The following is a 25,919-nucleotide window of genomic DNA, read 5'->3' as shown; positions in this document are numbered from 1 at the left end:
ACGTCATAAAAACAAGCTTCTAGATCTAAATTATTCTATAGGCTTGTTTGGCATTTTTAAATTTTTTAATTCATTGGAATATTCAGATGAACAGTTATTTATCATTTTGATGTAAAAATTGCAACAGGTTAATCTCAAAAGGTTACATAAGATTATAATTGAGTGTTCTTTTATTTAAGAAAATTGAAATATAAATGATAGATGATTGAGTTGAGATCAAATACAGATAAAGATAAGCCTTTTTTTATGTAAATATACTTTATTTGATATAGAAATGTTAGTGTTATTGATTTCTGATACTCTACTGTGCTTTTTTTTTATTTGCATCAGGGATGAATAATATCTTTATATCCATAAGTAGTAATAGAAATAATTTTGTCAGAACTGAAGTAGACTGAGATCCTGCCTTTTGGAAGACGTACCAGTATATTCTAAAATGAAAAGAAAAAGATGAATTGAATAACTTATGAGAAATCTATGCTCGGTAACTCAATATTTATTTATTTCAGAAAATCAGAGTCGTCTTTCCTTGGATGTGCTGCTCGTTTTGCGCGTTCTCCGTTTAGTGAAGATCATCGGAAGTGTGGAACGCTTCAAGATTATTGTCCATTCAATTAACAAGATAATCCCATCCTTGCTGACTTACGGAGGAGTTGTGATGGTACGTAGAACATATTTTTAAGGACCAAAAGGTTTTGTTAAATCAAAGGGGTTGCTTAGCAACACAGGAACAGGAAGTTACTTAATTTTTCATAATTATGGTTACAATTATTATGACACATTAGTAACTAGTTGTTTTATAATATCAAGATATGGTAATATATTAATTACTGTGTACTGAATGTGTTTTATCTCGTTGAAAGCACTTCAGTAGTTATAATGGTAACAACAACAGCTTTATGTTATTTATACCTAATGAACTCTATTGCAGGTTTTCTACTACATTTTTGCCATCATTGGAGTGGAAGCCTTCCAAGGCCTCGTCAAATTTTCAGGTTACGATGCCAAGGAAGGTGACGACCTGTTCTGCAGTAACAAGAAGTTGAATAACACAGAATTCTGGCATGTGCAATATTGCAACAACAACTTCAACAATATTATTCGGGCATTCATCGTAATGTTTGAACTCACTGTTGTTAATCAGTGGCATGATATCCTTTAATACAGCATTTCAATCTTAATACAAGTCCTGTTTTTGCATGATTATAAAATAGCTGATCAACACTACTGGATCATATTTATAGATTTTCAAGTAGAAAGGATTTATGGCATAATAGATACAGAAGGTCCCCAACTTACAAACATTCAGAGATACAAACACAAATCCAACTGAAAATAAAAAAGATAGGATAAAAAGATATTGTAATAAAACAATATTATGTCATTTAATACAGTAAACAATATTTCTTCTGTAATAACCAGATTTGTTCCGTAACTGAAATACAAACCACGCTATTTACATAGGGGTAATTACTTCGGCGTAGCTGAATGACGAGCCATTAGAATTTTAACGAGGGTTTGCTACCCCACCGCTAGTTAGCGGGGGGTAGGGAGGGGTAGCTTACTAACCCCCCCCCCCTCACACACACTAGTGAATGCTTCACTTTGCATTTGGCTCAGGTGGCGATCAGACCTGTCTGCGCTCACCCTCTCTTGGCTGCCATTAATCTGTTTTGCTTTCTCTTTTCCTACAGAGTGTGTTTGAAGTTGGCCTCTAATTTTTGAATATACAGTACGTACGTGTACTGGATTACCTGGCCGCCCTTGTGGGACTTTTATGTCGGCGGTCGACACTGATCCCCACACCTTGTGTCCTCATTGTAGGGGCCAATGGTGTGATAGCGGTAATGTATGTATTGAATGTAGGGAGTGGTCTACCTCCCAGTGGGAGAGGTTTGCCTGGCGCCGGAAGAAAAAGTCTAAAAGGGATATTTCTCCTTCAGAGGCTTCTTTGAAGAGAGAAAATTCCAAGACTTCTTCTTCCGTAGCCCTTTCCCCCTCCGAAGCTCCCCCTCGATCGGTCTCTTCCGAGAGGCCGGCGAGTGGCACCGTAGACCATATTGCTGTTGACCGATCCCGGGGTGCGGGAGAGGTAGCTGCCTCCCATAGCGAGGCAGCTGCCCCTCCTTCCTCGGAGGAGGATATAAATATTGATTTGTCTGTTAATAACAATGATTTATTACAGCTTTGGGCTTCCTTGCGGCTTCAGGGTTCGCCCTCCAGGGAAGCCCTGTTTGATATGATCAAACCAGGTGCAGCTGTTAAACAATCGCCGACTACAGCAGGGATAGATCCTCTGTCTGTCGTTGACGTTGTTGTAACGTAGGCATCGGGTGTGTCTAGTCAAACTCCTGTGCCTGTTGTTGCTGAGGTAGCTGGGGGCTTAGGTTCCCCCTCCGAACATCCTTCGAAGGAGGAACTAAGTCCTACGGTCTCTCCTGCCAGTGATTCTCCCCCTCGGGGGAGTTCACTTACAGAGACTCCTCTGCGGAGTCCTTACGATGGTCAGCTTGCTGATCCCACGGCCCCTCGTGGGCGTATAAGGCAGAAGGCTCGTCCTCCCCTTTGCCGTAGAGGTCTTCCTTCTCCTCACAAGGGAGTTAGGAGGTGCCTCTTCGGCTCGTCATCCCCGCGGTCCTCTGCGGAAGAGACGACTCGCCGTTCACCGTTCCTGCCAGCTACCACCTTAGACCTCTCCGGAGATCGTTCGCGATCCCCTTCGGAGGAAGGTCGTCCTTCGGGACCCTGTGACCAGTCGCCCTCTAGACCTGCTGACCTGCCGTCACCCTTTAAAGATGCTGGAGCACAGTATGCGCCGTCTAAACCTGTCATTTCAAAGGCACCGGTCCCTTCGGGGCATAAGGGACTTGAGCGCAAAACTGCGCCTCAAACCCTTAAGTGCCAAGTTAAACCTGCGTGCCATCATGCTGCTACTGCCGTTCCAGACTTAGCGCTACAGCGCTCACCTTCGCGTGCACGCGCGCACCTGTTCCTGTTACGCGCCAGAGTTCCCCTGCGCGCCCACAACCTACTGCGCACCAGCGCCCACCAGCAGTTCCTGATCTAGCGCGCCAGCGCTCACCTGCGCTCCAGCGCCCACTGGTTCCTGTCACGTCGTGCGCAGTCCAAGAGGCACCTAGGTTAACGCACAGGCGCTCACAGGTGCCTCTAGACTCTCAGCGCACTTCTGGAGTTAGGCACGAAGCACGCCCATCGCACGCAGTTCCTGATACAGCGCACACGCGCTTACCAACGCGCCAGCGCGCTTCTACAATTCAGCGCGCAGTCCAGGAGGTGCCTAAGTTAGCGCACGGGCACTCACAGGTACCCCTGGACTCTCCATCCAGACTGCGCAATCCTGTACGCGCACCTCGAGTTGCACGCGATGTTCCAGTTGCGCGCCATGTTCCAGTTGTGCGCGATGTTCCAGTTGTGCGCGAGGCGCCCCCAACTCAACAGCGCACACCTGTGCGCCCTAATCCGATTGCGCGCCCATCGCAGCAGCGCACACCTGCGCGCCCACGATCCCCTGCGCCCCCAGCGCGCCCACGGTCTCCTCAGGTTAACATACCTGCACAGACTGCGCAGCGCTCACCTGCGCTCCAACGCGCAGACCCACCCTCGCGCTATCACGAGGCTGCGCAATCGCAACCTCGCCCAGTATTCCCAGATACGCCCCCACGCGTTACTGCGCACTCGCGCCCGACAGTACCGCATCAGGTTACTGCGCGCCCTCGCATCCAGCCTTCAACCCCGCCCTCGCCATCTCCTACGCGCGCCCGCGCCCACGCGCCATCTCCTGCGCGCCCCCGCGCCTACGTGCCCACGTGCCTGCGCCACTAACCTTGCCCGCCCGCGCGAGCGCGAAATTCCTACTGCGCACGATCCTTTCGTGCGCGACCCAGGACAGTGCTCATCGCGCGACCTCCAGCGCGATCGTCTTTAGGCTGACAGGTCATCGTCTCGTTCCCCTCCCCGCAAGCGCAGAACAGTGCACTCACCGGAGGATGGCAGGTTTCCAGACAGGTCTAAGGACCCTCTTATTTCAGTTTCTCTTCTGGCAAACCCTCGTTTGTCGACTCCTCCAATGGATCGAACGATCCCCTTCCCTTCAGAGGGAGTGTCTGACAGCGCGACTGTCAGCCAGCAGCCCTGGTTCGGGACCATAGTCAGAGCTCGTATGCAGGCTATGAAGCCTGTGCTCTCTGACTTAGGTCACAAATCAGTGGCAGCTTCCTCCCCCCTGAAGAGGAAGAGAGGAGTCCCCTCTGTGGAGACTTCTCCGAGGGCTATACTGTCTCCTCGCAAATCCTTGCGTAAGGCTCCATCTCCCCCCCATACTTTCTCTCCCTCCCCTGCAGATGAGGATTACCCATCCTCAGGAGAGTCGGACGAGCCGGACCGTTCCCTTATCGCACCAATGGAGGAAACTCCGCCTCTTCCTGAGAAGTCTTCTCAAACAGGGGTGGTAAAGAGCTTGCATCCATCGTTATTAGAGGGAACCGAAGGACTCTAAGACTATCACTAAGTCTTCGGCAAGGATTAAACAGGAGCCAGCTAGACCTTCGGAGAATGTACACAAGTCCCCCCAGGAAGAGCCACTGGGGACAGGAGACTTTGCTGCTAGTCCTTCAGGAGGAGAGCACCAAGAGTCAGAACATGCGTTCTGGCAAGTTCTGACCCTCATGAGGAACCTCAACGAGATTCCAGACCCAGAGATTCCTCCTCGTGAGGGTAAGGACACGGTCTTGGACCGAGTCTACGGCACCCAGAAACCCTCTAGGGCTAGTGCAGCTTTGCCCTGGTCACAAGGGATGAAGAGTGCCAGAGACAAGGTCGAGGGCCAGCTCTCTGAGCTTGCCTCCTCCAGTAGATCCAGCGCCGGTAACAAGCTCCTCCCTCCTCCTCGAGTCCATCAGAGGAGGTATTTTGAGATCCTAGAGGAGACTTGTTTGGGTCTTCCAGTTCACCACTCCGTGGAAGAACTCACTGGGGGAGTCCCTCTAGAGAGACTCTCCAACCGGCACGTGTCCTATTCGGCTACTGAGATCCTTAGCCAGGAGAAGGTGGCGAAGTGTGCCATGCAGGCAACTTCGTGGCTTGACATCTGGCTGGGGTCTCTGGGCATCCTGGTGCGGTCTGAGGATCTGTCCAAAGAAAGCACCAGGAAGGCACTGGAGACATTCTTGCTCTCAGGCACGCGGACCATCGAGTTTCTGGTCCTCCAAGTCTCGAGCTTGTGGGCTAACACGATTCTCAAATGACGGGAGGCAGGGGCTGAGAGATTCCACCAGAAGGTCCCCAGTTCCGATGTTAGCAGGCTCAGACACTCTTCCGTGCTCGGTAAGAGTTTGTTTGAGCCTAAGGACGTGGAGCTAACCGCTGAAAGGTGGAGGAAGTCCAACCAGGACTCCCTCATCCATAGGGCCCTGACATCGAGGCCCTACAAACCTCCAGGAGCCCAACAGCCCCGTCCAGCTAAGGACACAAAGAAGACGACAGCAGCAAAGCTGAAGGTGTCTAAGCCCTTTCCTGCCAAGAGCAGAAGGCAAAAAGTCCTCCAGGGGAGGTAAAAATCCTAGAAGAAACGGCCGAGGCCATAAACGCTAGGATTGGCAGTCCCCCTGCATGTCCACCAGTGGGGGGATGCCTACAAAGTTGCGCGACAAGGTGGCAGCAACTCGGGGCCAATTCCTGGACGATTGCCGTGATCGGTCAGGGTTATCGCATCCCGTTCATAGCATCTCTACCTCCCCTGACAGCAAATCCAGTGTCATTGAGCTCCCTTACTATGGGATCAGTAAGGGGGCAGGCCCTCCGGGCAGAAGTCCAGACCATGTTGAAGAAGGACGCTCTCCAAGAGGTAGTGGACGGGTCCCCAGGCTTCTACAGTCGACTTTCTTGTTAAGAAGGCGTCTGGAGGCTGGAGACCAGTCATCGACCTCTCAACCCTGAATGGGTTTGTCAAACAGACTCACTTCAGCATGGAGACGGCAGACACGGTCAGACTTGCAGTGAGACCACAAGACTTCATGTGTACACTGGACCTGAAGGACACGTACTTCCAAATCCCAGTCCATCCGTCTTCAAGGAAGTACTTAAGATTTTGCCTAGACGACAAGATCTACCAGTTCAAGGTGCTGTGCTTCGGTCTCTCCACAGCCCCTCAGGTATTCACCAGAGTGTTCACCCTGATATCATCGTGGGCTCACAGGATCGGCATCCGTCTCTTTCGTTATCTGTTCGACTGGCTAATCCTAGCAGACTCGGAGGCAACCCTTCTTTGCCACCGAGACAAGCTTCTCAAACTTTGCCAGGATCTAGGGATCATGGTTAATCTTGAGAAGTCCTCTCTGCAGCCCTCTCAGAAACTGGTATACCTAGGCATGGTCATAGACACCAATCTCCACAAGGCTGAGGAAGGTCGCAAGGCCTTTCCTCAAACGAGAAGAACTTCCCGCCCAAGCGTGGTTATGTCTCCTCAGCCATATCTCCTCCCTGGCCCGTCTGGTTCCCAACGGTCGCCTCAGAATGAGATCTCTCCAGTGGCGACTCAAGTCCCGGTGAAATCAAGGACATGATTCCCCGGACACTTTGATCCCTCTTGGGTCATGCGGAACTGACAGACCTCCAGTGGTGGGTGGCAGACGAGAACCTACGAAAGGGAGTGGATCTTCTCGTCTTTCCCCCGGATTTGATGTTGTTTTCGGATGCATCAAAGAAAGGGTGGGGTGCCCACGTTCTGAACCACAGGACCTTAGGCCTGTGGTCAGAATCAGAAAAGTACCTTCACATAAACCTACTAGAAATGAAGGCCGTGTTCCTGGCACTTCAAAAGTTCCAAAGGACCCTGGCGGGTCACTCCGTGGTGGTGATGAGCGACAACACCATGGTGGTGGCTTATATCAACAAGCAGGAAGGTACCTTTTCAGGACAGCTATCCCATCTTGCAGTAGAGATACTGAGATGGTCCGAAGTCCACTTGATCACACTAGCGGCTCGCTTCATTCCAGGCAAAAGGAATGTGCTCGCCGACAGTCTGAGCAGAGCGACGCAGATAGTGAGTACCGAGTGGTCTTTGGATCGTCAAGTAGCCAACAAAGTCCTGACTATGTGGGGTTCCCCGACTGTGGATCTGTTCTCTACAGCGTTGAACTTCAAGCTCCCGCTGTACTGCTCCCCAGTCCCGGACCCCAAGTCTCTGGCAAGATGCCTTCCAACAACGGTGGGACAACATCGATGTGTACGCCTTTCCCCCGTTCTGTCTGATGAGGAAGGTGCTCAACAAGACCAGAATATCGGTCAATCTATCAATTACCCTGATAGCTCCGCTATGGCATCACGCAGAATGGTTCCCGGACCTTCTGTAACTCCTTACGGAAATTCCGAGAGAACTCCCTCCACGTCACGAGCTACTCAAACAACCACACGCCAACATCTTCCACAAAGCCGTAGCTTCGCTTCGACTTCACGCCTGGAGACTATCCAGCATCTCCTCACTGAGAGAGGATTTTCGCAACAAGTTGCGAATAGGATGTCTGGACACCTGCGCAAGTCATCCGCAGGGGTCTACCAGGCGAAGTGGCGAGTCTTCTGTGGTTGGTGTCGTGGAAGGGGTATCTCTCCACTCGATGCCACTATTCCAGCAATAGCGGAGTTCCTCGTGTATTTGCGGGAGGAAATGCGCTTTTCAGTCTCAGCAGTGAAAGGCTATCGCTCAGCCTTAAGTCTTGCCTTCAGGCTTAAAGGAGTGGACATTTCTTCCTCGCTGGAACTTTCTCTTCTCATACGAAGTTATGAACTTACCTGCCCTCAGTCGGAAGTGAGACCTCCTCCATGGAACGTGGTTCGAGTTCTCAGGTCTCTAAAGATACTTCCCTACGAACCATTACGCCAGGCTTCAGATCGCCACCTTACCTGGAAGACGGTGTTCCTGCTACCGTTAGCTTCGGCCAAGCGAGTCAGCGAATTGCATGGTCTCTCTTACGACATCGCCCATTCAAGGGGATGGGGGGAGGTAACGTTCAGGTTTGTTCCTGAGTTTGTTGCCAAGACTCAGAATCCAGTTCGACTCTTTCCAGGTTTCGAGTCTTCGTTCTGTAACAGATGACCCAGACCATCTCCTACTGTGCCCAGTAAGGAGTCTGAGGTTGTATCTTAAAAGAACAGCTGCAGTTCGTCCCCAGGTGCAAACCTTGTTCGTGAGCACTGGGAAAACGAAGAGGAGGGTCACCAGGAATACCATCTCGGCCTGGATTTGCAAGGTAATACACCTGGCCTTGAATCCTGACCCTTCTCCGTCACGTCGCCCTAGAGCATATGATGTCAGGGGATAGCTACGTCCCTGGCCTTCAAGAAAAATTATTCAGTGACGGAGGTTTCTGCAAGCTGGGGTGTGGAAGCATCAGATCACCTTCACAGCCCACTACCTGCAAGATGTGATACACAGGAGGCTCGATACGTTCTCTATCGGCCCCTGTGGTGGCTGCACAACAGCTGGTCTAACCTCAGGCTCCTTAATGGACAAGTAGCAGAAGGTTGAGGGCATTGTTACCCGGTTCTGCGTGAATGAAAAGATCTGTCTGGCCCTTATTCTTTTCTTCATCCTCTCCTCCCTTGGAGAAAGCAGCATCCTGGGTTCTCTGCACAGCTGACCTCGAACCACTGCAGGTAAACCATGCTTCCTTGTGTTCCTAGTATTAAGTGTAATACTGTCATGTCCCCATACCCTGACGAGGTGGTATTGGGAGAGTCCTAGCCTAGAATTCCATCTGAAGAACTCCAGGTCAACTTCCTAGGACGAGTCACTTCTTCACCTTCACACACAGCTCATGTAGGCCGCAGCAGTTTCACAGCATGCTAGCGAGGCGCAGGGACTCCTTATTTCCTGAGTACTTACACACTCGAATATGGAGTCCCCGGGCAAAGCCAAGGCCAGTATGGCAGGGACTTACCGCCCTTCATAAGGGTTGAGTCACCCTATGTAAATAGTGTGGTTTGTATTTCAGTTACGGAACAAATGACAAATTCGTAGATAATTTGTATTTTTCCTAACTATACAAACCTTAGCTATTTACACATATTTGCCCGCCAGCCCTGTCCCCCGGGATAAGTACTACCTCTAAGCAAAGTGAAGCATTCACTAGTGTGTGTGAGGGGGGGGGGTAGCAAGCTACCCTTCCCTACCCCCCACTAACTAGCGGTGGGGTAGTAAACCCTCGTTAAAATTCTAATGGCTCTATGTAAATAGCTAAGGTTTGTATAGTTAGGAAAAATACAGATTATCTACGAATTTGTCATATTTGTTTCATATGAAACCCAACTACATCCTGACTTTTGTAGCTGGAAATCATAGGCATGAGATTCAGATTGGGCTTAACCTAGGCCAAAATTTAACAAAATTGGACTTTCAAACAGGTTCTTGGAACCTTAAGTTTGTAAGTTGAGGACCTTCTGCACTGCTAAAACCTTTAGTGCCACTTGTGATGTACAGTGGAAGGTGGTACTCAATCCCCTTACTGTTTGGAAGCTGTGAAGATCATGCAATAAATCCTTAATGTTTAAATAATATAATTGATATTCTGTGTTGCTTTTGAAAGATTAATGCTTATTTCTAGATCACAGATCCATTTAATGAAATTTTAATATTAATATAGATCTGTTAGTTATTTCTATATTTTTCTCATTGGTATTCTAATATGAGTGACCAAATGGTAACAGAATGGGGTTTGGATTCCTTACTTTAACTAATCAAAGTTTATTTTTATTTACTTTCTTGGTTATGTACAGTTATATAATACAAATACAAATCTAATAGATTTTCTGATAAGTCAATGTACTTTATTGTAATGTGTTGAGTACTGATATGTATGTGATGATACAGTCCTTTTTTCATCATTCATATTTTATATGAGTTTTATCTTTTGTGATTAAGATTGGATTAGCTCTGCATAATCTTCTGGGTTGAAAATTTTGGATTAGTTCTGTATAATTTTTGGTGGCATGAAATTTTCAACCTGGGCTTCATATGGGTTAGTTATATTGCTTAAAATTAGCTTTATATGGCTCACTGTAGATTGCACTAAAAGTTCTTTGCACTATTTCTTTGGCTCCAGCTGCATTCCTCTCAGTCTCATACTTTACCTCCAATCCTTCTGGTCTCCTCCTGTTGGGCTGTCTAGCTTCTTAACTCTACTTCTACACCCTATTCATTTCCCATTTATGAACAAATATTTTGAACAATCTATGTAGGAATGTAGTAATTGGACTCAGCAGCCCAATCAAATAACCCTAAAGTAATTATAAGGTTTAGCCTAAGTCCCCATTGGTCCAAATCCTAATCCTTTTCCCTAATTTTTTGTACCTTTTCAAAGGTCTTCATCTCATTATTTCACAACTACTGCTTTTGTAACTTTTTGTTCCTTTCCCTTTCTCATCATATCCCCAAACCATCTTGGTTTTTGAAGTTTCGATCTATTCCCAACCATTGAAAATCACATATCTCTGCTACATCCTTATTCTTCATACAAGCTCTCAAAATATACTCTGGATGTAATCTCCTCTTTTTGTGATGTCACCTTTTCAGACTCCTTCATTGTGTTCATATTGTCCAGGTCTCCCTTGCGTAAAAAATCATGTCTTACGCATGTGTCATAAATATTATTTTTTCAATATTAAACTTAGCCGGTGATTATATAAGCTGCAACTCTGTTGCTCGACAGAAAACTCTACGTTAAAAATCCGCCAGCGATCGCAATGCAGGTAGGGGGTGTACTTCAACAGCGCCATCTGTCGTGCAGGTACTCAGTACTCAATGTAAACACAGAACTCAATTTTCTCTCTGTCGGGCTACCGGCAAGACAGCTAAAAGAGTCAGTGAGATTCATGCCTTCAGCAAGAACATCGGATTCTCATCCGAAACGGCTACATGTTCTACAACTTGGTTTTCTAGCCAAAAACGAGCTGCCTTCTCGGCCTTGGCCAATATCGTTCGATATTCCAAACTTATCGTATGGTTGGAAATGAACTAGAAAGAGTCTTATGCCCTGTAAGAGCTCTTAAGTTCTATTTAAAACGAACTAAACCTTTACAAGGCCCGTCTGAAGCTTTATGGTGTTCAGTTAAGAAACCATCTTTGCCTAGTCAAAGAATGCTTTATCCTATTTTATCAGACTGTTAATACGAGAAGCTCATTCCCATCTGAATGAGGAAGACCAAGCTTTGCTGAAGGTAAGGACACACGAAGTTAGAGCTGTCGCAACTTCCGTGGCCTTTAAACAAAATAGATCTCTGCAAAGTATAATCGACGCAACCTATTGAAAAAGCAAGTCAGTGTTCGCGTCTTTTTATCTTAAGAATGTCCAGTCTCTTTACGAGAAATGCTACTCTCTGGGACCATTCGTAGCAACGAGTGTAGTAGTGGGTGAGGGCTCAACCACTACAATTCCCTAATTCCATAACCTTTTTAATCTTTCTCTTGAAATGTTTTATTTTTGTTTTTGGGTTGTCCGGAAGGCTAAGAAGCCTTTCGCATCCTACTTGATTTGGCGGGTGGTCAAAGTCATTTCTTGAGAAGCGCCTAGATTAGAGGTTTTGATGAGGTCCTGTCGTATGGGTTGCAACCCTTGATACTTCAGATCCTAGGGGTCGCTCAGCATCCTAAAAGGATCGCGAGGCTCCGTAAGGAAGACGTACTTAAAAAGGCAGAGTAATTGTTCAAGTCGACTTCCTTACCAGGTACTTATTTATTTTATGTTTGTTATTTTGAATAACTGCTAAAATGAAATAAAAAATCCTTAGCTCATAATAATGTAAACAATTATTGCTGGTCTCTACCCACCCCCCTGGGTGTGAATCAGCTTATATAATCACCAGCTAAGTTTAATATTGAAAAATGTTATTTTTATAATAAAATAAATTTTTTAATATACTTACCCGGTGATTATATATTAAAGGACCCTCCCTTCCTCCCCAATAGAGACCCAGTGGACCGAGGAGAAAATTGAGTTCTGTGTTTACATTGAGTACTGAGTACCTGCACGACAGATGGCGCTGTTGAAGTACACCCCCTACCTGCATTGCGATCGCTGGCGGATTTTTAACGTAGAGTTTTCTGTCGAGCAACAGAGTTGCAGCTTATATAATCACCGGGTAAGTATATTCAAAAATTTATTTTATTATAAGAATAACATGTTTGGTGTAGGTTTACTCTTACATCCCAGAAGTCTATTAATTTTGTCCTCACATTATCTACACTATCATCACTGTAAGTTACCATAGTGATAAATAAGATCTTTCTCTTCTAATGTTTGTCTTATTGTAATTTTTATCTTTTATTTAAGAATGTATCATTTAGGCCAAACTTGCTAAACCTGCTGTCTTGAAATTTTACCTGGTGGTCGCATTAAATTGCATGATGACGATGATGATGATGATACTATTTACGATTAACTCTTTTTATGCTTACTAGGCAAAGAAAGTCCTTCCCTCATTTTAAGCTTTGCATACTAAGCATTACCTGGGGTACCATCTGTTTCATTCAATACATAATTTTTCATCCAACAATACACTCTTCTCCTGTGATGGCTTGAAGGATCTTTTTCTTTCACTGGCCCATGTACAACTTCATTGTAACACTACCATGTCTCTATCCTTTGGATTACACCTCTCATGTCTCCAAAGTCCTGTCTTGACTTCAGTTTTGAATTTCTCCCGTTTTTATTCTTTGGACTGTGCAGTATACACATCGGTTTTTCCTCTCTATTAACACAGCATATGTAAATTTACGTAGTATTACGGGTACATCGTCTAATATATCTCTGCAATCCTTTTTTTCTATGTCAGTATTTATGAACATAATGAAGTGATTTCTGACTACAGTATATTTACTCATTTATTATCTGTTGTTCTCAGGATGCCTTAAAAACTCATGTATCTTTCTCATGATTTCTCTCTCTAATTCCATATTTTCAATTTCATTAAAACACTGTGTATGTTCAGGTCACCTTTTAACTGTATTGTTGTAGTCAATACAACAGGTGATATTTTCATAAACTGTAGGTTTCCATCTTAGGTCTTTGGCAATATGCACCAAAATATATACAGTACGCTGTCTTTTGTATTTTTATTATGTTCGTTTCATCTTCCCACCTCTGTTACATCTGCCTTATTATTCTTTATCAGTATATAGGATAGACTTTTCTCATACTCCACTAACTATTCACAAGAATAAACCGTATTTCTTCATGCCCACCACCAAGTTTTATCTTTCTTTTTTGATTGGGGATTACAGATGCCTGGTTCTAAGTTCAGTTAAACGTACACATATATGTGACCCAAAGGTAAGATTAATTAACACTTCAAGGTGAATCATGCTAGCAAACAAAAGGTTCCTTTACCTCAAAATCTTGTATCCTTATGATCCCATAAGTATTGTTTTTTCAATATTTAACTTAGCCGGTGATTATATAAGCTGCAGCTCTGCTGCTCGACAGAAAACTCTACGTTATAAATCCGCCAGCGATCGCTATGCAGGTAGGGGGTGTACTTCAACAGCGCCATCTGTCGTGTAGGTACTCAGTACTCATTGTAAACAAAGAACTCAATTTTCTCTCTGTCGTGCCACCGGCAAGACCTACTAATTCGCTGTTGCTAACTGGATTGGTTTTCACAACTATTTGGTGAAGTACACGTTTCTAGTTTTGAGCTTTCGCTTTGCAGGCTTTCTCTTCAATAAATCCTTGCATTCTTTTTTTGATATCGGATTATTTGTCGATGACTTTGGATAGTTTTTGAATTCCCCTTTGACCAATTCAAAATGGCTGACCTTTCTCAAGTCCCTAAATTCAGGAAGTGTAATGCTAGGGACTGTTCAAGGCGTCTTCCGAAGGCCTCTATCGATCCTCACACCGTTTGTTCCAATTGTCGAGATAAAACCTGTCAATTGGAAGATCGATGTGAGGAATGCGTTGGGCTTTCGGAATTCGATTTTATCGAATTCCAGAAATATACACGTAGGCTAGAGAGAGATAGAGTCAGGAGAAGTTCATCTCGCTCCGTTGAATTTTCCTCTCCTCATGCCCCACAACCTATTCCTTCCCCTGTAGTGGTTGCTCCTAATCCCCCTTCTGGCACTCAAGAACCTTCGATGGCAGATATGATGCGTGCCATCCAAGCTCTGGGTGAGAGAGTCGAGTCCTTGGCTAGTGACCGTAACCAGCTCATGGCGGACGTCAAGGAGCTGAAGTGTAAGAGTGCAGTGGGTAGTGATAAAGTGAGTGATAGTGTTGTGGATAGTGTTGCGCTTGAGGGTTCGTCTGTTTGTGCCTGTCGTCCTCCTAGTCTGGGACCTCTTGCAAGCTCCCAAGTCCAGGGGAGAAGCAATGTCGTACGACCAATGGGTTCGAGAGGCTTTAATCAGCGAACAGACGTTCCCTCCTTGGTTTCGGGCGTATCTACCCAAGATCGCCCCACCCACACAGAGACGAGAGAGCCCATTTATTCCTCGTCTGCGGAAGAGGTTTCTCGTAAGAAACCATGGACCAAGGTCTCGCGACCTCTTAAGCGCAAGTCGGTCCCTTCCGCGCAAGTCCAACGGCCCAGTTGTAGCCACTGGGTCAGTTCGGACTCGCTGCAGTCTTCCGATGACTGCTCACCTCCTAAGAGAGGCAAAGCGGTACCGCCTCAGGCAGTCACACCGTCTGTCGCCGCACCTGCTCCTGTAGACCCTAAGTGGTCTTTGCTGCAGACCATGCAGTATCAGTTAACGTCTCTGATGCAGGACTTTCGTGCGGAGAAGGTTGATGCTGCACCAACCTCTTGCCTACAACCAACCACGGTTGTGCGTCCTGTGGACGCTGAGGCGACCTTCTTCTGCACTCCAGCTGAGAGAGTCCCGCCACCCATGCGTTCCAGTGTACCCTGCCAGCCGCATGTTGACGTTCAGCGACGCACGGAACCTTCCGTTGACGTTCGCGAGGTACAACAACCGTCAAAGTTGTTTTGTTTTGACGCGGTGCGTCAACCTCCGCAACCCAGTGTGGTTGCCTCTGCTCGCCCACATCAGACTAGACAGTCTGGAGTAGACGCTGTGCGTCCCCGTGCTGCTATGGTTGTTGCCAGCTCACAGACTGGGCAACAGTTCCATGACGTTGCGTCCGGTTCAGTCACGTGTGCACCCGTGCGACCGGACTCAGCTGACCAGCCGATTCCTACTCCTTTGCCGCTTCCTCCTCAATTCTCGGATGATGGACTCTCTGATGATGACGATGCGGCACACGTTGATGAACCACATTCGGACCTTGACGAACCCAAGACCACGCAACCCTCTTTGGACTTTAGAAAAGTTCTTGCTCTGTTCAAAGAGATGTATCCGGACCAGTTTGTGTCTGTGGCTCCACGCTCTCCTCCGTCAGAGTTTGCTTTAGGTACGCAGTCATCCTCGCCTGCCTTTACGAAACTCGTCCTCGCACGCTCGTCCAAGAGAGCTTTACGAGTTTTAGGAGATTGGATGCAGTCCAAAAAGAGTCTAGGGAAGACAGCCTTTACGTTTCCCCCTGCTAAACTCTCTTCCAGATCGAGCGTCTGGTATGCCACGGGAGAAGTTCTCGGCTTGGGAGTTCGTGCCTCTGCCCAGGGCGACTTCTCAAGTCTTGTAGACTCTCCCCGCAGGCTAGCCATGAGTCGCTCTAAGATATGCTGGTCACCTTCGGACCTAGACCATCTGTTGAAAGGAGTATTTAGAGCATTCGAGGTCTTCAACTTTTTGGACTGGTGTCTGGGAGCTTTGAGCAGTAAGATCTCCCCTTCTGACAAGGAATCTTCCTTGCTCATAATGTCCTGCATGGACAAGGCCATACGTGACGGATCTAGTGAGCTTGCTGCTTCGTTCGTATCCGGGGTCCTCAAGAAACGTGAGAACCTTTGCTCTTTCCTGTCAGCTGGAGTGACACCGTGTCAAAGATCAGAACTTCTGTTTGCTCCTCTCTCAAAGTGCCTTTTTCCAGAGAACTTGATTAAGGAGATTGCTGCGTCTTTGATTCAGAAGGACACCCATGACCTGGTTGCGTCCTCTGCCCGCAAAGCCACCCCTTTGCCTACCTTGTCAAGACCCAGGATGGACACTCCAGCGTCCAGATTTATTCCGCCCTTTCGTGGCAGAGCCTCCAGCAGAGGAGGTGCTCGTGCCGAAGGGAGACGTGGGAAGAAGAAAGGAACCAAGTCCTTTAAAGGCAGAGTCTGACTGCCACCTTCTTCAGACAGCAGTGGGAGCCAGACTCAAGAACTTCTGGCAGACCTGGGAGAAGAGAGGCGCAGATGCACAATCTGTGAAGTTGCTCAGAGAGGGGTACAAGATCCCGTTTGTACGAAAACCCCCTCTAGCAACGTCTCCCATCGATCTCTCTCCCAGGTACAGAGAGGAAGACAAGAGACGAGCATTGAAGCAGGAGGTGTCTCTCTTGCTAGAAAAGGGAGCGGTAGTCAAAGTCCTGGACCATCAATCCCCGGGCTTCTACAACCATCTCTTCTTAGTGGTAAAGAAGACAGGAGGGTGGAGGCCGGTGCTAGACGTCAGTGCGCTGAATGTCTTTGTCACAAAGCAGACGTTCGCCATGGAGACCACAAAGTCCGTTCTAGCAGCGGTCAGAAAGGAAGACTGAATGGTCTCTTTAGACCTGAGGGACGCATACTTTCACGTCCCCATCCACCCAGACTCCCAACCTTTTCTGAGATTCGTTTACGAAAAGGTTGTCTACCAGTTTCAAGCCCTGTGCTTTGGCCTAAGCACAGCTCCTCTTGTGTTTACGAGGCTGATGAGGAATATAGCCAAATTCCTTCATTTAGCGGACATCAGAGCCTCCCTCTATTTGGACGACTGGCTTCTAAGAGCTTCTTCCAGTCGTCGCTGTCTGAAGGATCTAAAGTGGACTCTAGATCTGACCAAGGAATTGGGTCTCCTGGTCAATATGGAAAAGTCTCAACTGGTCCCATCCCAAACTATTGTGTATTTAGGGATGGAGATTCACAGTCAAGCTTTTCGGGCTTTTCCGTCGGCCCCCAGAACAAGTCAAGCCCAGTTATGTATCCAGAACGTGCTGAAGAAGGAACGATGTTCAGTCAGGCAGTGGATGAGTCTGATTGGGACACTATCATCTCTGGAACAGTTCGTTTTGTTAGGAAGACTACACCTCCGTCCCCTTCAATATCACCTAGCTGTTTACTGGAAAAAGGACAAGACGCTAGAAGCGGTCTCGATCCCCATTTCCGAGAAGATGAAGTCTTCCCTGACTTGGTGGAAGGACAGTATCAGCCTCAGAGAGGGTCTGCCCCTGGCTGTTCAGACTCCCAACCACGTTCTCTTCTCGGACGCATCGGACACGGGCTGGGGCGCGACATTAGACGGTCGGGAATGCTCGGGAACTTGGAACTCGAGTCAAAGAACGTTGCATATCAACTGCAAGGAGCTACTGGCAGTTCATCTGGCCTTGAAAAGCTTCAAGTCTCTCCTTCAAGGCAAAGTGGTGGAGGTGAACTCGGACAACACCACGGCCTTGGCGTACATCTCCAAGCAAGGAGGGACCCACTCTATGACGTTGTACGAGATCGCAAGGGACCTCCTCACCTGGTCAAAAGATCTAAACATTTCTTTAGTAACGAGGTTCATCCAAGGCAACTTGAATGTCATGGCAGATTGCCTCAGTCGGAAGGGACAAATCATTCCAACAGAATGGACCCTACACAAGGATGTGTGCAAGAGACTGTGGGCCACATGGGGCCAGCCTACCATAGATCTCTTCGCAACCTCGATGACCAAGAGGCTCCCAATATATTGCTCACCAATCCCGGACCCAGCAGCAGTTCATATAGATGCCTTTCTACTGGATTGGTCACATCTAGACCTATATGCATTCCCCCCGTTCAAGATTGTCAACAAGGTACTGCAGAAGTTCGCCTCTCACGAAGGGACAAGGTTGACGTTAGTTGCTCCCCTCTGGCCCGCGAGAGAATGGTTCACCGAGGTACTTCAATGGCTAGTGGACGTTCCCAGAACTCTTCCTCTAAGGGTGGACCTTCTACGTCAGCCACACGTAAAGAAGGTACACCAAGGCCTCCACGCTCTTTGTCTGACTGCCTTCAGACTATCGAAAGACTCTCGAGAGCTAGAGGCTTTTCGAAGGAGGCAGCCAGGGCGATTGCTAGAGCAAGGAGGACATCCACTCTTAGAGTCTACCAGTCGAAGTGGGAAGTCTTCCGAAACTGGTGCAAGTCAGTATCAGTATCCTCGACCAGTACCTCTGTAACTCAAATAGCTGACTTCCTTTTATACCTGAGGAAAGAAAGATCTCTTTCAGCTCCCACTATCAAGGGTTACAAAAGCATGTTGGCATCAGTCTTCCGTCACAGAGGCTTAGATCTTTCCAACAACAAAGATCTACAGGACCTCCTTAAGTCTTTTGAGACCACGAAGGAGCGTCGTTTGGCTACACCTGGTTGGAATTTAGACGTGGTACTAAGATTCCTTATGTCAGAAAGGTTCGAGCCACTACAATCAGCCTCCTTTAAAGATCTCATTCCTTCAGCAGGAACATCGGATTTTCATCTGAAACGGCTACATGTTCTTTACAGCTTGGTTTTCTAGCCAAAAACGAGCTACCTTCTCGTCCTTGGCCGAAATCGTTCGATATTCCAAGCCTATCAAATATGGTTGGAAATGAACTAGAAAGAGTCTTATGCCCTGTTAGAGCTCTTAAGTTCTATTTAAGACGAAATAAACCTTTACGAGGACAGTCAGAAGCTTTATGGTGTTCTGTTAAGAAACCATCTTTGCCTATGTCAAAGAATGCCTTATCCTATTTTATCAGACTGTTAATACGAGAAGCTCATTCCCATCTGAGTGAGGAAGACCAAGCTTTGCTGAAGGTAAGGACACATGAAGTTAGAGCTGTCGCAACTTCAGTGGCCTTTAAACAAAATAGATCTCTGCGAAGTATAATGGACGCAACCTATTGAAAAAGCAAGTCAGTGTTCGCGTCTTTTTATCTTAAAGATGTCCAGTCTCTTTACGAGAACTGCTACACCCTGGGACCATTCGTAGCAGCGAGTGCAGTAGTGGGTGAGGGCTCAACCACTACATTCCCCTAATTCCATAACCTTTTTAATCTTTCTCTTGAAATGTTTTTATTTTTGTTTTTGGGTTGTCCGGAAGGCTAAGAAGCCTTTCGCATCCTGGTTGATTTGGCGGGTGGTCAAATTCTTTTCTTGAGAAGCGCCTAGATTAGAGGTTTTGATGAGGTCCTGTAGTATGGGTTGCAACCCTTGATACTTCAGCTCCTAGGGGTCGCTCAGCATCCTAAGAGGATCGCGAGGCTCCGTAAGGAAGACGTACTTAAAAAGGCAGAGTAATTGTTCAAGTCGACTTCCTTACCAGGTACTTATTTATTTTATGTTTGTTATTTTGATAACTGCTAAAATGAAATAAAAAATCCTTAGCTCATAATAATGTAAACATTTATTGCTGGTCTCTACCCACCCCCCTGGGTGTGAATCAGCTTATATAATCACCGGCTAAGTTAAATATTGAAAAATGTTATTTTTATAATAAAATAAATTTTTTAATATACTTACCCGGTGATTATATATTAAAGGACCCTCCCTTCCTCCCCAATAGAGACACAGTGGACCGAGGAGAAAATTGAGTTCTTTGTTTACAATGAGTACTGAGTACCTGCACGACAGATGGCGCTGTTGAAGTACACCCCCTACCTGCATAGCGATCGCTGGCGGATTTTTAACGTAGAGTTTTCTGTCGAGCAGCAGAGCTGCAGCTTATATAATCACCGGGTAAGTATATTCAAAAATTTATTTTATTATAAAAATAACATATTTCACTGTATTTAATTTTTGTTTATCTTGCAGTCATACAGTTGAATTTCAGGTTGTGTTTGGTGTAAAAGACTTATTTATCCTTAACTTTGCACACTCATTGCATATGGATTTGCTTCGGTGACAAACTCGTGGGCTCGTCTATACTTTGTAGTTTTCCACCAGATTTGTGTTATTGTAGTTTTAAAGTGAGTTGTTTTCCATATTCTGTTTTACTTCTTTCATGTTTGAAAATGTATACTGTAAGGATAATGAATTCATTATAGGTATACAGTAAAGCCTGATGCTTTCATCACTTATTAGTTGGTTAACTCCATGTAAGACTAACATTTTGCAGGCTTGAATAACTGATAGTATGTTAAAATGATTCATAAAAATAAAAATGATTATTACTTGAAAGGTTTAAAGGTTATTAATGAGCAGCAGAAGTAACAGGCAGGTGTCTGTACTGATGCACTGTATCCCAAAGACCAGACAAACGCACACATGAACTCTGCCTACCTTAGAACTTGGTCGAAACCAAGCAGTAACTGCTGATGAGTCACCAGGTAGACTTACGGAACCCCCAAACCTCTCATTCGTAGCTCATTGAGATGGTAGGGTTTTACTACCATTGAAAATCTGTTGAACTCAAGACTACTGAGTACAGAGTCTTGAGCGATACTGCTCATTTACCATTTCACTTATGATTTATTTCTCTAAAAAGAAAATAAACTTCACATTTAAAGTTTTTATGTATAACATTGCAAGTTTGTTACATGAATCAACTATTTTAGGAAGAAAAATATTTATGGGGATGTGTCTTTGATACCTATACCAAGAATTAAGGACACCATATATGTAGTTGTTCCTACATGTAGTATAAAGCATCATCCTTTAATAGAACTATGACTTCAGCAAAGCTGGAAAGGCCATCAAGCTTTTTAATTGGGTAAACATTGTTGCTGGCAGGTGGAGGGTATGCACTACAGCCTTACCTAAAGAGAATGCAATGCTCCAGACTGGAACTGCAGAGATTTTTACTTCAGCACCGGTAGAGTGAAGAAAAAGGTATGGGAAGAACACGATTCTGTTTTAGCTTCATGAGACCTTCAGGTGCGCCTACTCTGCTCCAAGCAAATCTACAAATGGACCTTCCAGAGCATGAGCGCATGAAGTCAGGGCTATCAGCTCGACAGTGGCTTTCAGGAAGAATCTGTTCTTGAGGGGAGGAATCTGGGAATGACAGATAACCTTCATTGCCCACTACAGTAATAACAGACCCATTTATAATGGATTCTGGATACAACAGATCAAATGTAGATAACAGAATTGTATCTGGGTGGAATTGTAATGGTCACCATAAGAAGATAAAACCATTTTTACCATGTGTATTATTAGCATTATCTTCGTGAAAAATAGGCTATTCGAGGAATACTGTAATTCCATATCGATGGGATTAACTTTTTTCTATGTGAGCCCAGCTGAGAAAACACTGTCACCTGGTTTGTTGCCAGTTGATTTCAAGCTACCGCTATGGATGATATGACCACATATAAATAACAAATTGTATTAATTTAATTTCCCTAACTTTTTCAAAACATCTTATAAAAGATATTGCAGAAATATCAATATGTTCTAGACTACCACAGTTTTCATGCAGTTAACTAAAAGCAATTAGTCTATTAGTATCATCATCAACATCATCTCCTCCTACGCCTATTGACCAAAAAGGCCTCGTTTAGATTTCGCCAGTCGTCTCTATCTTGAGCTTTAAAATCAATACTTCTCTATAAGTATCATTAGTTATCAATTGGATGTGTAAGTGCGCATGTTCGTTCTTTTGATTAGCGATGAAACATAAACAGAACAATGGTTCCCCTTTGAGCATCTTGTGTAGAAAAAATTGTTTAGATTTGGCTTTCTTATTTCACTTATTTTGATAAAACATAAACAAAGATATGGTTTCCCTTCTAAGCATTGTTTGTAGGAAAAACATGGTATAAAAGCAGCTTGATTTTGTTTATTTTGAATCTCTAGTGATACAGTAAGCAACGGTAATGTTTGTACTAAAATCATCTTTAAATAGCCAAAACCTTGCCTATATACAGATGATTTAGTAATTTAACTGTTGTCTTATACTTCAGATATAAGATTAATTAAAATTTGCCTTTATTTTTTACCTCGTTTCATCTAAAGATTGTCTTTTCGTCAAAATTTACTGTAATTAGACTGATTTGCACATTCCTTTTCAAATAGTTTATTATTCTTGTATACAATTTCTTAATGATTTTGTGTGATTTCAATCATTGGGAAAGAAGAAGCACATTAATTCCAAGACAACCATTAGTGTTTTCCAGTGCTGTATTCAGTTTTCTTTTAATTCGATTGATGTTCACAGTGATGTTTGTTTTGTGAGTTTTATTGTATTAAATTTACATTCTTAGTTATCATTTAAAGGTAAAAAATGAAACTGTTAATGCCAGCTATTCATTTTGTTGTTACCCCAGGTTTAGGGCATACAGTATAGTATATGATAGTCCTATAAACAGGATTTTGCATGATTTTATGCTTTTGGAAACATTTTCTATATACAGTACTGTGACGAATAATCGATGAAAATGGGCAATCTTTCCCTCCCCCATTAGTCTGTTATTGCAAGGTTCAACTGTACCTTAGGGAGTATACCAGGAAGACCATGGACACCTCTACCCTTGGACCTGTGGTAGCCACTCAACAATCGTATCTTAAGATAGCGGTTGTGACATAAGTTTAGAGGGAAAGGTAATAATGACTGGCCACTTTTAAATATTTAACTTAGCCGGTGAATATATAATAGCTGCAACTCTGTTGCTCGACAGACAAAAAACAGTAAAAACTCGCCAGCGATCGCTATACAGGTTGCGGGTGTGCCCACCAGCGCCAACTGTCGGCCAGATACCACTCTCTCGATGTAAACAAAGTCTCAATTTCTTCTCTGTTGACGTGTCGACAAGACGTACTTTTACTCGCTGTAGAACCTGGAGTTTTCTCAACATATTTGGTGAAGTACTTCATTTTGGTTTGAGCTTTCGCAGTGCAGGTGTTTTATCTTCATCTTAAATCTTGAACTCGTTTTGGATAGATTTAATTTTTGGTGACAAAGAGAGTATGGACTTTCTTTGACTTTTAAATGGCCGACCCTTCCCTTAGACGGAAGTGTGTTTAGGCTTTTAGTAATTATCTTATCACGTTATAAATTAATTATAGATTTTCCTCTATATATTTTATATCTCACCGCCTTTATTAGGCCTCTTCGATTAACTTTCCATTTATAATAAACATAAAAAATAAATTTTAATGTTTTGCTTATATGCGACCTTTCCTGAGAGTAGGCGGTCCTAACTTGGAAACCGAAGTTAAACAACGTTGAGCCCTTTCAATCGTAAATAGCTTTTAAAGAGCTAATGATATAAAACTTTTTAAATGAATATTTTTAATAAATATTTTATGAAAGAATTTCTTTGAATAGTCTTCGTACTGTTTTCAAAGATGAACTAACGTTTAGTTTATTTATGCTACGCAGTTTGCGCTCTATCGTTACGATAGAGAGAGAGAGTATCACGGTTTCACTTTGCAGAAAGAGTAAATCGATTCTGACGTTTTGTTCATTCTTCTTTCAAAGCTTAAATGTTTTAAATTCTATTTTAAAGGAACTTTTTAATTGAAAAACCTTTCAGTTTTTTCCTTTGGTCAAATAACATGTTTTTTTGACGAAATGTAATTGGGCTCTTCTCTTAGGTGCGAAATCAAGAGAGAAAGAGAGAGAGAGATAGAGACGGAGGGAGAGAGAGGAGAGAAAACGTTCCGTTCAAGCGGGTAACGTTGTTCTCGAGTTACTCTCGTCCCTAGTCTCTGTACGGGGAGAAAGGATAAAACGTTTTTAGTTTTATTCTCGTCCCCAGGCAATGTACGGTGAGAGATTGTAAACGTAGTTTTGAATGAACTAGTGTTTCTTCTCTTCCCAACCACTGAATTTTTTTATCTTAAAAGATGTTTACTGTTTTTTTGCTGGTATTAATGTGCTTGCATTATACGACTGATTTCGCATTTACTACCTTTTGATGAGGGTAGAATTGCGTGCTTCAGGTAGAAATCAGTAAGAGTTTCGATTTCAGTGAATTAAGTGCAAAACAGAAAATTGTAGTGATAAAGTGATATGCGCAAAGTGTTACAGTGTTGCGTCCGAGGGTTCGTCTGTTCGTGCCTGTCGTTCACCTAGTCCGGGACCTCTTGCAAGCTCCCAAGCCCAGGGGAGAAGTAATGTCGTACGACTTATGGGTTCGAGAGGCCTTGATCAGCGAACAGACGTTTCCCTCTATGGTATCGGGTGTATCTTACCAAGATCTCCCCTACCATAAGGCGAGAGAGACAATTTTCTCCTCGTCATCCGAAGGCTTTTCGCATAAGAAACCTGAAACAAGGTTTCGAGGCCCTTAAGCGAAAGTCAGTCCTTTCAGGACAGGTCCAGCGTCCTGGTTGCAGCCATTAAGACAGCTCTGACCCTATGCAGTCATCGGAAAACTGCTCGCCGCCTAACAAAAGCGTAACACAGACTCCGAGAGTCTTTTTTGTTGGCAAAGTGTTGCGGTCACAGACGTTACCCTCGTCTCTTACCGCAACCATTTCCGTTGATCCTAAATGGGTTGTACGGCAAGACATGCAGAATAAGCTTGCCTCCCTTATGGAAGACTATTCTGCCGATTAGTCCGTTGAGCCTAGCCGTTTATCTCATCGAGTTCCTGGCTTTCAGCCAACCTAACGTTCCTTTGTGCGTCCTGTTGACGTTGGCGTAGCTAAGTCACGTCAGTCAGGTTGTTTAGAACCACACTCGATGCGGTCTCGTGTGGATTTTCAGCCACATTTGGACGTTAGGCCACTTGCTGATGCTCCGGTTGACGTTCAGGACGTTCGCTAACAATGGGAGTTGACTTGTTTTGACGCTGTGCGTCAACCTCCGCATTCTAGAGTTGTTTTGACTGCTCAGTCTAGGCAGTCAAAGCAGTCTCGAGTGGACGCTGTGCGTCCTCACGCACCTGTTGTTGTTGACAGTTCACAGACTGTCAAGCAGTTACATGACGTTGCGTCCTGGTCTCTCGCACCTGTTGTTGTTGACAGTTCACAGACTGTCAAGCAGTTACATGACGTTGCGTCCTGGTCCGCTACTAATGCACCAGTGCGTGTGGACTCTGCTTGTAAAGCATTGCCACCACGGTAGGTCTCTCCCTTGCTTGAGACTCAGCTATTATCGGACAAGGTTCCTTTAGATGAGGAAGTTGCTGTTCCCCCTCCTACTGATATTCCCTTGAGGACTCTGTCAGACGGAGAGGAGCCTAAAGCTGCTTAGCCCTCTATGGACTTTCATTAAATCATGCTGATTTTTAAGGATCTTTGTCCGGATCTTTTTGTAACTGCTGCTCCTCGTTCGCCTAAACGTCAGAGCTTACACTAGGCCTAGCTACTTCGAAGCCGTTGTTTATAAGCTAGTGCTCTCTCGCTCTCCTAGAGAGCTTTACGTTTGCTAGGCGACTGGTTTATCACCAGGAGGAGTTTGGGGGATACAGCCTTTGCTTTCCCTTCTTTTAAACTGGCTTATAGAGCAAGAGTCTGATATGACACGAGAGAAGTTCTCGGCTTGGGAGTTCCTGCCTCTGCCCAGATAGACTTCTCAAATCTCGTAGACTCTCCCTGGCGCCTGGCCAGGAGACGCTCCAAGATTTTACAGGTCAACTTCACAGCTGTTTTCGAGCCTTTGAAGTTTTGCTGTACAATTATGTCATGCATAAACAAGGCTTTCAGGGATGGCTCCAATGATCTGACAGCCACGTTCTCTGCAGGGACAAGTCCCTCAGGGATGGCTCCATGATTTGGCAGCCATGTTCACTGCAGGAGTACGTAAGAGGCAAGTGCGCTCAATGTGTTCATTGTAAAGACAAACTTCACGATGAAGTCTACCAGGCTGTCTTGACAGCATTTATGGAAGGCGACTGGATGGTCTCTCTCGACCTTCAGGAGGCATA

At 45.1% G+C, this 25,919-nt stretch overlaps 1 protein-coding gene across 4 annotated transcripts in view; it reads left to right on the top strand.

Moving 5' to 3' along the window:
• The window catches only part of LOC137656672 (two pore calcium channel protein 1-like), a 157,264-nt gene that overhangs the window by 96,553 nt on the left and 34,792 nt on the right, over positions 1-25,919 (top strand). For all 4 annotated transcript variants that reach the window (XM_068390852.1, XM_068390850.1, XM_068390853.1 and 1 more), the window contains 3 exons: positions 510-661; positions 932-1,151; positions 19,979-20,069. In XM_068390852.1, the coding sequence (XP_068246953.1) occupies positions 510-661; positions 932-1,151; positions 19,979-20,069 (463 nt within the window). The remainder of the gene's footprint in view (positions 1-509; positions 662-931; positions 1,152-19,978; positions 20,070-25,919) is intronic.

The sequence above is a fragment of the Palaemon carinicauda genome, chromosome 17, assembly GCF_036898095.1.
Source record: "Palaemon carinicauda isolate YSFRI2023 chromosome 17, ASM3689809v2, whole genome shotgun sequence".
NCBI classification, from domain to species: domain Eukaryota; kingdom Metazoa; phylum Arthropoda; class Malacostraca; order Decapoda; family Palaemonidae; genus Palaemon; species Palaemon carinicauda.
Note: the sequence above shows the minus strand (reverse complement) of the source record. Positions and strands in the feature narration are given on the sequence as shown.